General features: G+C 48.3%; 1 protein-coding gene across 1 annotated transcript in view; it reads right to left on the bottom strand.

Annotated features, from left to right (window-relative positions):
* LOC145337158 (transmembrane protein 87A) overlaps nucleotides 1-13,058 on the bottom strand; it is a 54,537-nt gene extending 41,479 nt beyond the window's left edge. Inside the window, exons 1-4 of the mRNA XM_080181946.1 lie at nucleotides 12,925-13,058; nucleotides 8,918-8,984; nucleotides 7,926-8,017; nucleotides 1,847-1,966 (exon numbers count right to left, since the gene is read on the bottom strand). Of these exons, the coding sequence (XP_080038072.1) occupies nucleotides 1,847-1,966; nucleotides 7,926-8,017; nucleotides 8,918-8,984; nucleotides 12,925-13,041 (396 nt within the window). The 5' untranslated portion in view covers nucleotides 13,042-13,058. The remainder of the gene's footprint in view (nucleotides 1-1,846; nucleotides 1,967-7,925; nucleotides 8,018-8,917; nucleotides 8,985-12,924) is intronic.
* Nucleotides 13,059-14,965: the final 1,907 nt, after the last annotated feature.

Here is a 14,965-nt window from a genome sequence, read left to right as displayed (position 1 = left end):
ACCGTCAACCAGTCAGAGATTGAAGAGAAAGTCATTGGCAAGTTACTGACGAGCAGAAACTCTGGATAGTATAGTAAATCCCTGCTTAGTGTTGACTCAGTTAAGGTTCTAACATTATTGATAACATAGGGACAATGTATTATTTAATGCTGAGGTTCACTAGAACGGTGGTCACCACTGACTTTCTGTTCTGTGATCTACATGTACATGTTTCCCGAGCACTTCTGCTCCCACCCTTTGAACTGGGCTCCCTCCTGCCCAACCCACTGCACCCCCCACCCCACTGCTGCCCTCACTCCACACCCACCCAAATTCCTGAAGTACCTTTTCCATCCCCTCTTCCCTTCACAACTCCATTCTTCCTATTCAAGCCCCCATGTCTGTTGCCACTCCCGGAAATGACTCTAGCTGTTTCGCTCCCATTCTCCTCCCTCTCTGCTTGCAAAGTAAAGGCAGCCTGAGGCTTCTTCAGCAGCTAACTGCACCAATCAACACCCGATGGAGTTAATCCAAAACCAGGTGAGTGCAGTTTTATTTAAACATTTATTTACATTTACTGCATTCTGGACTTTTTAACATTGTGATTTGTTTTATTTTACAAATTATTTCCGCTCGGATCGCACATATAAACATACAGTATCTCAATCTGTATGCTGGCTTCTCTGGGTGTAAAATCCTAACTCTGGTTTTCATCTTCATTCTTATGGGAAACTATGATTCTGCAGGAATGGAACTACAATGTGAAGTGTAGACTTACTGTAATAGTCAGAGATTTCAGCCACTCTAACACCTATTTTTAAAAATACATTGGGGAGATGTTTTTTAGCCAGTACACTGCTAACCCAGCGATGGAAGGGGTGGTCCTGGATTTAGGTTCAGAAAAAGAAGCTGGCTAGCTGGAAACAGGAGGGGGGAATTTTGATGGCCCTGATCACACCCTGTTAAAATTTAAAATAGTAAAAAGTCTGACAACACCAGGTTTTAGTCCAACCTATTTATTTGATAATATACTCACAAGCTTTTGGGGTTAGCCCCTTCGTCAGGTGAATGGAGAGTTCTGGCCCCAGACAGAGCATATAAAGCACAGACATTCACCTCTCCATTCACCTGACGAAGGGGCTAACCCCGAAAGCTTGTGAGTATATTAACAAATAAATAGGTTGGACTAAAACCTGGTGTTGTCAGACTTTTTACTGTGTTTACGCCAGTCCAACGCCGGCATACCCACATCATGAAAATTTAAAATACCAGTGGAAAAGGGCAGAAAGTCCAAGAATGTGGCGGCACGGTAGCACAGTGGTTAGCACTGCTGCTTCACAGCTCCAGGGCCCTGGTTCGGTTCCCAGCTTGGGTCACACTGTGTGTGGAGTTTGCACATTCCCCTCGTGTCAGCGTGGGTTTCCTCCAGGTACTCCGGTTTCCTCCCACAGTCCAAAGATGTGCGGGTTAGGTTGATTGGCCACGCTAAGAAATTGCCCCAGGGATGTGTAGGTTAGAGGGATTAGTGGGTGTAATATGTAGGGATATGGGGGTAGGGCCTGGGTGGGATTGTGGTCAGTGCAGACTCAATGGGCCAAAGGGCCTCTTTCTACACTGTAAGGTTTCTATGATTTCTATGAATAAATGGATTAACTTGGAAAGAAGGCCAATTTCATTAAGCTAGCTGTGAGTTGGTATAAGTGGTCTGGGAAACAGCTACCTGAAGATGAGCCAGTGTCTGAATCAGGGATTTCAAAAGGGAATTGGATAAGCATTAGAAGAGAAAGTAGTATGCAGGGATTTAACACGTTCACCATTCAGTAATATCCTAGACTTATATCTAAAATCTGAATGAGAAAATGCTTACCTCCCCACTGATAGCATCTTTCTGACACTGGAAGGATTTATACTGATGCAGAATGTAATAACCACTTCCATCTTTACGTTCCTCTTTGGTAGAACGAAAATACTTAGTTGCTGTCTGATCCTAAAAGGAGGAAAACATCAATTAGTCCAGCCACCAGAGGAATACGTTGAAAATCCTCTTTAAATTCAGGAATGCAAATACGAGTTAGTTTTGTCCAAAACTGCCACTTATTACAAAGATAATTATCTCCAGCTCAGTGCATGGGATGGTAATTCCACACTGCATTCCTTTAGAATACACTTCCATACTTTTTCCAATTTATATTGGTCATTTCATTTTTGCTGGGTAGTTCACACTCCACAAAACATATGCTGGCTGTGAGAGCTTGCTATGCACAAAGTGACTGTCTCAATTCTTACATTGGTAGTAATGACTAAACCTGAAGTACTTTATTGGTTAGAATGTGCTCCTGAGATTGAGAAAGATGCTATAGCGATGCAGTGTGGAATAAACCATGATCTTTTAAAGTAGTAACATTGTTTTCTCCCAATGAAATGTGGCCAAATGTGAATCCCAGCCAGGGAGGTGATCTCCCTAACGGGAGAATAGTACGGAGAAAGAGTGAGAAAAGGGGAAGCTGATCTCTCTTTCCTCCTCTTTACAGCTCTCCTGCTGGGGTTGCTGACTCAGTAAAAAGTCTGACAACACCAGGTTTTAGTCCAACCTATTTATTTGATAATATACTCGCAAGCTCTAACCCGAAAGCTTGCGAGTATATTATCAAATAGGTTGGACTAAAACCTGGTGTTGTCAGACTTTTGACTGTGTTTACGCCAGTCCAACGCCGGCACACCCACATCGTTGCTGACTCATGCAGAGGTCAAGATAACCACCAGCTGCTTCCAGAACTCTGGCCAGTTGCTCATTTAAAAAGGACATCCGAAACATTTGACATTAGTGGTGAAATTCTGCCACATGAACATTCTGCAGAGGTAGAAAGCACTGACAGGAAATGACTGGTAGCATTGCTGCTTCACAACAATGATGTGGCAATGCTGGCCTGGGCTGGGGTAAACACAGTTAGAAGTCTCTCAACAGCAAGTTAAAGTCCAACAGGTTCCATTCCCAGCTTGGGTCACTGTCTGTGTGCGGTTTGTACGTCCTCCCTGTGGGTTTCCCTCCGGGTACTCCGGTTTCCTCCCACAATCTGGAGGACGTGTTAGTTAGGTGCATTGACCTGAACAGGCCCCAGACTGAGGTGACTAGGGGAATTTCACAGTAACTTCACTGCAGTGTTAATGTAAGCCTTACTTGTGAGCAATAAACTTTAAACTTTGTGACAAAGAGCTGCTGCCTAATCCTCAGCAGATGAGGCTGGAAACTCGAGTCAACTGTGGGCTGGGAGCTGGTGCTCAGGTAAATACAACGCTCAATCCTTATAGCAGGCACTTTTAAGCAAATCTGATTTATGTGCTGTCCCCTCTCTGTTCCCTTCGAGTGAACAGAATTTCTCTTTCTGTAATTCCCATTGTTCTTCTTGCGCAAAATCTTTTCAGTGGCTTTGCCCATTAGTAGTTTAAAATTATAATTTCATTGAGAGAAAATCTTATTCTTAAAAGAATGTGGTTTATTCCACACAGCCACAGTGGACAGTGATCTGCATACCTATAGCACCTTTCTCAACCTCAGGAGCACATTCTAATCAATAAAACACTTCAGGTTTAGTCAGTGCTGCCCCTGTAAGAATTGAGACAGTCAATTTGTGCACAGCAAGCTCCCACAGACCGCATATGATGCTGACCTGGGATTTTTTTTTGAAAGCAAAGTTGCTGGATACATGCCGGCTAGGACCCTTCCCTTTGGGAAATTTGGGTTGGAAACAGGAAACTGTGCCAAAATCTCTCCAAAACGTTGGTGCCTCAAGCTGTTAAGCGTCTCAGACTAAACCAGGAGCCAAACATGAACACAAGTTCAAAATACAAAGAACAGTACAGCACGGGAACAGGCCCTTCGGCCCTCCAAGCCTGGTTGTATCCTTCCATTCCCATCCTATTCACGTATCTGCCTAATTGCCCCTTAAATGCCACTATTCTATCTGCTCCAACCACCTCCGCGGGCAGCATGTTCCAGACATTCACCACCTTCTCGGTAAAAACTTGCCTCGCACACCTCCTCTTAACTTTTCCCCACACACCTTAAACCTACTCCCCTACTACTTGACTTTTCTACCCTAGGAAAGAGCATCTGACTATCCACTCTGTCCATGCCACTCAATCTTGTAAACCTCTCAGGTCATCCCTCACCCTCTATTGTTCCCGTGAGAACAAACCGAGTTTAACCAACTTCTCCTCATAGATAATACCTTGCAGACCAGCTAACATCCTGGTAAACCTTTTCTGCACCCTCTCCAAAGCCTCCACATCCTTGTAGTAGTGTGGCAACCAGAATTGTTTTGATTTGATTTACTATTGTCACATGTATTAGCATGCAGTGAAAACTATTGTTTCCTGAGCGCTATGCAGACAAAACACACCGTTCGTAGAGAAGGAAACGAGAGAGTGCAGAATGTAGTGTTAGTCACAGCTAGGGTGTAGAGAAAGATCAACTTAATGTGAGGTAGTCCATTCAATAGCAGCAGGGAAGAAGCTGCTTGAGTCGGTTAGTATGTGACCTCAGGCTTTTGTAACTTTTTCCCAAATGAAGAAGAAGGAAGAGAGAAAGTCCGGGTTGTGTGGGGTCCTTGATTATACCAGCTGCTTTGCCGAGGCAGCCGGAAGTGCAGACAGAGTCAATGGATGGGGGGCTGGTTTGTGTGATGGATTGGGCTACATTCATGACCTTTTGTAGTTCCTTGAGGTCTTGGGCAGAGCAGGAGCCCAGACCAAGCTGTGATACAATCAGCTTTCTACGGTGCATCTGTAAAAATTGGAGAGTCGTAGCTGACATGCCAAATTTCCTTAGTCTTCTGAGAAAGTAGAGGTGTTGGTGAGCTTTCTTAACTATAGTGTCAGCATGGGGGGACCAGGACAGGTTGTTCGTGATCTGGACACCTAAAAACCTGAAGCTCTTGACCCTTTCTACTTCGCCCCCATTGATACAGACGGGGCATGTTCTCTTTTATGCTTCCTGAAGTCAATACAATTTCCTTTGTTTTGTTGAGATTGAGGGAGAGATTATTGTCGCTGCACCAGATTCTCTATCTCATTCCTGTACTCTGTTTCATCATTGTTTGAGATCCAACCCAATATGGTGTGTGTCATCAGCAAACTTGAAAATTGAGTTGAAGGGAATTTGGCCAGACATTAGGTGTATAAGGAGTATAGTAGGGGGCTAAGAACACACTGCTTTGTGGGGCACGGGTGTTGAGGATGAACGTGGAGGAGGTGTTGTTGCCTATCCTTACTGATTGTGGTCTGTGAGTTAGAAAGTCGCAGAGGTAGGCCAAGGCCCAGGCCACAGAGTTTGGAGATGAGTTTTGTGGGAATAATAGTGTTGAAAACTGAGCTGAAGTCAATAAGGTGGTGTCTGACATAGGTATCCTTGTTATCTAGGTGTTCCCGGGTTGGGTGCAGGGCCAGGAAGATGGCATCTGCTGTGAACCTGTTGCAGTGGCAGGCAAACTGTAGTGGATCCAGGAAGTCCAGGAGGCTGGAATTGATTCGTGCCATGCCTAACCTTTCGAAGCACTTCACAATGATGAATATCAGAGCCACCGGACAGTAGGCATTAAGGCACTCTGCTTGGTTTCTCTTAGGTACGGGGATGATGGTCGGCTTCTTGAAGCAGAAAGGGACCTCAGATTGTTATATAGAGAGATTGAAGATGTCTGTGAATCCCCCCGCCAGCTGATCAGCGCAGGATCTGAGTGCTTGTCCGGGTACCCCATCCGGGCCAGTCGCTTTCCGTGGGTTGACGTTCGAGAACACTACTCTGACATCTGCAGTGGTGACCCCCACCCCATACAGGTTCATCCTGGGCTCCCAGGGTTGAGGTCACACTCTCACTACCTCCAGTGAGGTAATAGAATGAATTGGACTCATCAGGGAGGGGGTGTGTTGGAGCCAGCGATTTTACACACCTTCACCTTGTCTTGTCGCCTGTTATGTCTTGCAGACCTTGCTATAGTCAGTGGGGGTCGGTGTGGCCTGGGACTCGAGCTTGGTCTCGTACTGTCTTTTGATGGATCTCCTTAGATCGTATCTGGCTTTTTTGTGTAGGTCAGTGTTGCCTGACTTGGGTGCCTCAGACCCAGACTTCAGCAAGCAGTGGATATTCCTGTTCACCCATGGTTTCCGGTTGGGAAACACACTGATTTGCTTCTTTGGCTTCTGCACACTTACTGGTGAAGTCAGTTACTGTGGTGGTGTACTCGTCCAGGCTGGTCACAGTTTTTAAATACTGACCAGTCTACTGACTCCAAGCAGCCCGTAGGAGATCATCCGATTCCTCAGACTCTCTTTGAAGGATTCTCCCTCTTCAGTTTTTTGCTTGCAAGCTGGAAGCAGGAAGACAGTCTTGTGGTCTGATTCGCCAAAGTGTGGGCGGGCGATAGAACAGTAGGCATGTTTGATATCTGTGTAGCAACAGTCTAGGATGTTTGGGCTTCTGGTGGAGGTGGTGTGTTGGTGCGAACTTGGTAGTACACTCTTGAGCTTGGCCTGATTAAGTCACTGGCCATGATAAACAAGGCCTCGGGATGTTTTGTCTCAAGGTTATTGTGGTGCATATTTCATCCAGCGTGATCTTCATGACAGCATGGGTGGGATGTAAACTGTTCATGGGGTGGGATGTACAGCTGCAGCATGACCCGAGCGATGAAGGAAAGCATACCCTATCCACCGGTGTTGCCACTTTCAGTGACTGGTGGACCAGATCTCTGCCTGTCAATACTCCTAAAGATTCAACCATTTATTGTATAATTGCTACATGCATTGGACCTTCCAAAATACATTATTTCACATTTTCCAGATTAAACTCCATTTCTCCGCCCAAGTCTCCAACCAGTCTATACTTTGCCGTATCTTCTGACAATCCTCTTCACTATCCACAACTCCACCAATTTTTGTGTCGTCTGCGAACTCACCAATCAGACCAGCTACATTTTCCTCCAAATCATTTATAGTTACTACAAACAACAAATGTCCTAGAAGTAATCCCTGTGGAACACCACTAGTCACAGCCTTCCATTCAGAAAAGCATCCCTCTACTGCTATCCTCTGTCTTCTATGGCCAAGCCAGTTCTGTATCCACCTTGCCATCTCTAATCCCATGTGACTTCACCTTTCACACCAATCTACTATGGGGTACTTTGTCAAAGGCTTTACTGAAGTCCATGTATACAACATTCACTGCCTTTCCCTCATCTATCATCTTCATCAATTCCTCAAAAAACTCGATCTGGTGAGGCGCAATCTCCTCTGCACAAAAATCACGCTATCACTAATAAGTTTGTTTCCAAATTTGAATAAATCCTGTCCCTAAGAATCTTTTCCCCCAACAATTTCCCTACCACCGATGCAAGGCTCACCAGCCTATAATTTCCTGGATTATCCCTACTGCCCTTCTTAAAAAATGGAACATCGGCTATCCTCCAGTTCTCTGGAACTTCACCTGTAGCTAATGAAGATACAAAGATACCTGTCAGAGGCCCAGCGATTTCTGCCCTTGCCTCCCTCAGTATTCTGGTGTAGATCCTACGAGGCCCTGGGGATAGTCTCAGGACCGATGGTGGAGAAAGAAAATTAGCCACAATATCAGCTTTAAAATCAAATTCAAAAAATATAATGGGGAATTCCTTTGTGACTTGAGGGAAGTTGGACTCTCATCTGTAATTATCTTACAATATTATTCTACATTACATTTTTGTAAGTTCCCTCTCAAAGCACAGGTGCTTTTGAGACAAAACAAGATCAGGTAACATGTGGAAGAGACCAGATGAACATGTTGGGTTGCGTTGGTGTAAATTGGTAACCATTCCTTTACATTTGCAGCATTTACCACTTCTAATTCACTTCCAGTTTTTATGTTTTCATTGCAAACATAGCCAGTGATGGGAAAAGTCCACAGCAATGTCACTTACACTCACTCCAGAATATTCATCGTAACAGTGAAAACTTCTCAAGTACCATGATACACTCAGGTTTACTTGGGATTCACAATTCTCCTTGGTCCCTGAAAAAACAAGACAACAATTACTGCTACCCACCTCTGGGCAACTGTCACAGATTAGAAATGATTGAATCACCTTCACCAGTCACCCCCAGCCTCGCCTCCCCACCCCATTGTCACAAATGGCAAAGAAGCCTGGGGAAGGTGCTTGGGACTATATCACGGGGATCAAGTGATGGAGAGCTGCATTGTCCAGCACAAGTCTCAGGACTGATCAGCAATGCCTGTAAACAAAGTAAGCTCTCAGAATGCTTGGGGTAGCTATTTCAAGGAAGATTTCAGACAGTGGTTATAACAACAGCACACAGCTCATGGGAGAATATCATTTGCCTCTTATACTTCTGCCAGACCTGCACTGTCCTCTGGTCATAAGGCAGCCCCTTCCATTTTGCAAATGAGGGGTATGTTATAGATCACCATTCCTACTCTCAACCTGTGGTAAGCAGCCAATTCCAACACACTCAACAGAAGGGGTGACACACTGGTTAGCACTGCTGCCTTACAGTGCCAGGGACCCAGGCTCGATTCTTGGCTTGGGTCTCCTCATTTCTACATGGGTTTCCTCTGGGTGCTCTGGTTTCCTCCCACAGTCCAAAGGTGTGGGAGTTAGGAGGATTGGCCATGCTAAATGCTAATCCCAGGGGGATTAGCAGGGTAAAATACTTAGGGTTAAGGGATCGGGCCTGTGTTGGTTTGTGGTAGGAGCCGACTCGATGGGCCAAATGGCCTCCCTCTGCACTGTAGGGATTCTATTCTATGAACAGTTGAACCTCAGGTACGTGGGGGGAGAGTTTGCATCAAATTCAGTATATCAGCACCATGCCGGGACCTCCAAGTTGAACCCAAAACAATTCGATCCCAAAAACATTCACCAATAATCAGGGTGGAAATCCAGCTACTCACATTTCAGGGTAATGTAAGAGTTGTTAAACAATGTCTTTCGTAGTAGAAATTGAGTCTTTGATTGATTCTGAAAAGATATAAAACAATTGCAGCACATGAACACATAGAATGATACATCAGAGAAGAAAGCCGTTCTGTCACACTCATCTTCACAGGAACCAGTTTCTTTTAAATTTCAGAGCTAAAAAAAACACATTTAAAGTCTCAAACTGCGACAACAGGATTTGATGAAAGTGTGGTGCAGGCAGAGACATAACATTTAAGCATCATTTAGATGTGCACTCACAATGCCGAGGCATACAAGGCTATGGGCCAAGGGCTGGCAAACAGGATTAAAATAGTTAGCTGGTTTGTCTTTGACCAATGCAGACTTGATGGGCCAAAGGGCCTTCTTCTGTGCTATAGACCTCTGTGACTCTAAGTACTCTCATTCTTCAAATTATTCATCCAGTAACATGGCCCCGTTCCAAGCCTATCAGTAAAACAGGAGGTAGAAATCACTCCAACTGAATTTCTGTCCATTTGAGGCTTGCTGGAATGAGAAACTTGAGCAGGTTTGATCAAGTGGACAGTCTTCCTCCATCACCCCAGATGGTGTCCACAGACTCTTCATCTGTGCATCATGGGGACCAAGTGGCAGACAGCTGCAATGTCCAGCACAAGCAGCACGGCAATCAGGAAGGGGGATTGCTCACTGAATCTGCTCCTCCTGTACCAGTACAGGTCAAAAGTCTGACAACACCAGGTTTTAGTCCAACCTATTTATTTGATAATATACTCACAAGCTTTCGAGGGACACCCTCTTCGTCAGGTGAATGGAGAGTTCTGGCCTCAGACAGAGCATATAAAGCACAGACAGTTTAGAGATTACTGATTAGTAATTAGTCTGTGCTTTATATGCTCTGTCTGAGGCCAGAACTCTCCATTCACCTGACGAAGAGGGTGTCCCTCGAAAGCTTGTGAGTATATTATCAAATAAATAGGTTGGACTAAAACCTGGTGTTGTCAGACTTTTTACTGTGTTTATGCCAGTCCAACGCCGGCATACCCACATCACCAGTACAGGTCACCATGGCTCATGACTAGAATGGTCACTTTCATGTTCCATTCTCAAAAGCGGGCAGTGCCCATAGGAAACCATCCCAGTGGAAAGTCAATGCTTTTAAGGGCAGCGTTCTCCTTAAAATTTGTTTGTTGGGTATACCCAGTCCCAGCCCCAGCCCAGCACCCACTTCCCCCCCTCAAAAAGTGGGTGTTCCCTTTAAACATGCCTTTACATGGCATTTATCCTGGGAAGGAACTTTCCAGGCTGCTGTGTGCTTGTGCAATTTAGTGGAAGCGTTCCCCGCCTTGCTTAATTAAACTTATTTTTATCAAATGGAACTTGCAATAAGTACAGACAATTAATTTTGGCTAGTGCATTGTCACAATGTCCAGTCACATGCAAATCAACTTCTACAGTTGCTCATTGAGAAAGGAACCTTTTCCTATGAAGAGAAACCCCAACCTCAGAGCTTTGGTAAGGATTAACCTGCAGCACAAGTTAATTTGCACAAGGTCAGGCAAGAACGTACTGTCATCTAGCTGACAACCAAGTTATTACTAATTGACAGATTTCACAAGCTCTATGAACCAAAATGATCTCCTCTCATTTTAAACTCAATGTTTAACCACGGGGGGTAGTACAGATCTCAATGTTTAAGACACACTGTACATGTAATCTGCCATCTCTCAGAGTTAACTACATAAGAATGCAGAAGTAACTGCATCCTGTCCGTATGAACGCAGATACGTATCGATTGCATTGTCACTGTTCTTTCAGCTAGCGATGAAGATCGAGGGGCTGACTGACACCATCAGGAATTTTAAGTATGGGTCACAGAGGCTAACATCCTCCCAAAGAGTTGCCTAAGGGAAGGGAAGCAATCAGTCATTGAGGTTTAGCTGTTACTTGTCGGGGAGGTCTAAAGGGGAGAGAGCAGGTTTAGAAAAACTCAGACTTTATTTTCCTGGAACTGCATCGGCTAAGGTGAAAATGAAGTACGTAATCCAGGAATAAGACTGACATAGTGGTTAGCACTGCTGCCTCACAGAACCAGCGACCTAGGTTCGATCCCTGGCTTGGGACACTGTCTGTGTGGAGTTTGCACATTCTCCCCATGTCTGTGTGGGTTTCCACCAGGTGCTCTGGTTTCCTCCCATAGTCCAAAAGACGTACTGGTTAGGTGCATTGGCTGTGGTAAATTCTCCCTCAGTGTACTCGGTCAGGTGCTGGACTGTAGCAACTAGGGGATTTTCACAGTAATTTCATTGCAGTGTTAAGGTAAGTCTACCTGTGACAATAATAAACTTTAAAACTAAATTTCACAATTGGGGAAATGGATGGAGGTCAGTCAAGTGTCCCACACCTGATTATCCAGTGGCAGAGTGTGTGAATGCATGTGTCAAAGTGAGGTTCAGCAGTGAACCTCTCCATTTTCAAACAGTCTAGCAAGACACAAGCTGGGATTACATGTCAAGAATGGGCAATAAAGAAAGACAGCAGGGACTGTACTCAAGGAGCATCTCAGTAAACTAGCTTCAATTTGACTTCCTCTTCAGAAGCAACCATGGTTCCCAGCCCCAACATTTTCCTCATGTCCTGTGTATCAATTCCCTGTGATGGAGGAAGTAGCAATCCATTGCACAACCAAAAAATACATTTCACAATCACTAATGTGCTGGATTTCAGCAATGCCTCACTGGAGACCTGAACCAACTGAGTGGCAGGGGGTGGCTGGATGGCACACTGCTGTTCTTGGTTTGGTCCAGATGGTACCCTTGTGTCTGAGTCAGAAGGTTCAAGGTGATGAGAGAGTGCTGCATCCTCAGAGATGCTTTCTCCCATGGGACAATAAAACCTGCTGTTTCAGGTTGTTTTTCCCCTTTGCAGCACAAAGGCAAAAGTCACCAAGGCCCCAGATAAAGGCTGCCTGAGCCCAGGCTATTCTCCCCCTTTCAGGGATATCAACTATGAGGGTTGCTGCCTAATGACCAGCTTCAGCCTGGGACAGAGAGCTGCCCTAGGATGTTGCAGGGTGGCCCAGCCCCCCCCCAACCCCTCCCCCCCCACCCCAGCACGGCCCAGCCCACCCCAGGGTGCTGCAGGGCTGCCCAGCATTCCCCCCCACCCCAGGGTGCTGCAGGGCTGCCCAGCATTCCCCCCCCACCCCAGGGTGCTGCAGGGCTGCCCAGCATTCCCCCCCCACCCCAGGGTGCTGCAGGGCTGCCTAGCATTTCCCCCCCCACCCCAGGGTGCTGCAGGGCTGCCTAGCATTTCCCCCCCCACCCCAGGGTGCTGCAGGGCTGCCTAGCATTCCCCCCCCACCCCAGGGTGCTGCAGGGCTGCCTAGCATTCCCCCCCCACCCCAGGGTGCTGCAGGGCTGCCTAGCATTCCCCCCCCACCCCAGGGTGCTGCAGGGCTGCCTAGCATTCCCCCCCCACCCCAGGGTGCTGCAGGGCTGCCTAGCATTCCCCCCCCACCCCAGGGTGCTGCAGGGCTGCCTAGCATTCCGCCCCCACCCCAGGGTGCTGCAGGGCTGCCCAGCATTCCCCCCCACCCCAGGGTGCTGCAGGGCTGCCCAGCATTCCCCCCCCACCCCAGGGTGCTGCAGGGCTGCCCAGCATTCCCCCCCCACCCCAGGGTGCTGGAGGGCTGCCCAGCATTCTCCCCCCCCACCCCAGGGTGCTGCAGGGCTGCCCAGCATCCCCCCTCACCCCAGGGTGCTGTAGGGTGGCCCAGCATCCCCCCTCACCCCAGGGTGCTGTAGGGTGGCCCAGCATCCCCCCCACCCCAGGGTGCTGTAGGGTGGCCCAGCATCCCCCCCACCCCAGGGTGCTGTAGGGTGGCCCAGCCACCCCGGGCCGCTCTTTGAATATTCCCACAGCCTCAGGGCAGGGGACGGGGCAGCAACTTGACTGTGGCGGCTCCTGAGTCCGAGTCTCCCGCAAACAGCCTCTCACTCACCCCGCCGAAACTCAGCCGCCACTTGCCAGGCTCCGAGACGCCATGGGCCGGCTCAGGGCCCAAGGCCGCGCTCAGGACCAGCAGGAAGGGGACAAACAGCCGCCGCACTGTCGCCATCTTGTTTACACTCTGACCGGAAGTCCAGCTCACATCGGCTGTGACGTCAGCTCACGCGCTCTTCTTTGTGACGTCACCGCGTACAATAACATCCGCTCGTTGACGTCACCGCGTCCCATAACATCCGCTCGTTGACGTCTCCGCGCAGCACAACATCAGCTCTGTGACGTTGCCACGCAAGCGTCGTAAACGTGACCCGTTGTGATGTAATTACGCACAGGTCTCATGATGTCACGGTGAAAGCCCGCCCATCTCTTCAAGGCCGCAACTGCCAGTTTCCAGATTGCTGCCACCCTGGGGTGGGGGGGGGATGATGGGCCACCCTGGGGTGAGGGGGGATGCTGGGCCACCCTGCAGCACCCTGGGGTGAGGGGGGATGCTGGGCAGCCCTGCAGCACCCTGGGGTGGGGGGGATGCTGGGCCACCCTGCAGCACCCTGGGGTGAGGGGGGATGCTGGGCCACCCTACAGCACCTTGGGGTGGGGGGGATGCTGGGCCACCCTGCAGCACCCTGGGGTGGGGGAGGAGCTGGGCCATCCTGTAGCACCCTGGGGTGGGGGGGATGCTGGGCCATCCTGTAGCACCCTGGGGTGGGGGGGATGCTGGGCCATCCTGTAGCACCCTGGGGTGGGGGGGATGATGGGCCATCCTGTAGCACCCTGGGGTGGGGGAGGAGCTGGGCCATCCTGTAGCACCCTGGGGTGGGGGGGATGATGGGCCATCCTGTAGCACCCTGGGGTGGGGGGGGATGATGGGCCATCCTGTAGCACCCTGGGGTGGGGGAGGAGCTGGGCCATCCTGTAGCACCCTGGGGTGGGGGGGATGATGGGCCATCCTGTAGCACCCTGGGGTGGGGGGGGATGATGGGCCATCCTGTAGCACCCTGGGGTGGGGGAGGAGCTGGGCCATCCTGTAGCACCCTGGAAATTGCCAGTTTCCAGATGCAATTTTACAACTCATCGGCTTCATCCTGGACCACAATGTCTTCACCTTCAACAACCAGTTTTTCATCCAGACACACAGATTAGCCATGGGGACCAAATTCACACCTCAATATGCCAACATCTTCATGCACAGGCTCGAACAAGACTTCTTCACCACACAGGACCTTCAACCGATGCCCTACACCAGATACATCATGCTAATGCTCTCTCCACTCACATTGTCTGCATCTTTAAGACTTGAATAGCAGGTTAGCTGTGAAGAGTTGCATGCTAATCAGTGTTGTGTAAAGTGTGTGTGACTTTACCTGCCCTTCTGTGATCAGAACCTTCCACACACCTGAGGAAGGAACACGGTTTCCGAAAGTTTGTGGGATTACTGTCAAATAAACTGGTTGGACTTAAACCTGGTGTTGGGAGACTTCTCACCATCTCTTAAAGGGCTCGCTCCAACCTAACCCCTTGTGTGGCAATGGAAACCTCTACGGATTTGGGGGTGTGTGGAATGTTCATTGTTCCAGTTCTTCTCCCTCTCCATAACGTAGAATCTCTACAGTGCAGATAGAAGCCATTCAGCCCATCAAGCCTGCCCTGACAACAATTCCACCCAGGTCCTATCCCCGTATTTACCCTCCTAGTTCCCCCTGACACTAAGGGAGAATTTAGCATGGCCAATCCACCCAACCCACACAACTTTGGACAGTGGGAGGAAACCCACACAGACATGGGGAGAATGTGCAGACTGCACACAGATAGTAACCTGAGGCTGGAATTGAACCCAGGTGCCTTGCGCTGTGAGACAGCAGTGCTAACTACTGTGCCACCTATGTTGATTACATTGATATTGTGTCTGTTTCATCCCTTGCTCCCCCTGAATTGGAAAATATCAAGGGATAGGCCAGAACTTTCAAACTAATTTGGCCGGGGGAATGGGACACGGAGTAGACGTACAGTTGGGAGTGAGGTTTAGTCAAATATAGAAG

The sequence above is a fragment of the Carcharhinus amblyrhynchos genome, unplaced genomic scaffold, assembly GCF_965287045.1.
Source record: "Carcharhinus amblyrhynchos unplaced genomic scaffold, sCarAmb.v2.hapA scaffold_44, whole genome shotgun sequence".
In the NCBI taxonomy this organism is placed as follows: domain Eukaryota; kingdom Metazoa; phylum Chordata; class Chondrichthyes; order Carcharhiniformes; family Carcharhinidae; genus Carcharhinus; species Carcharhinus amblyrhynchos.
This window is presented reverse-complemented; position numbering and strand designations above follow the sequence as displayed.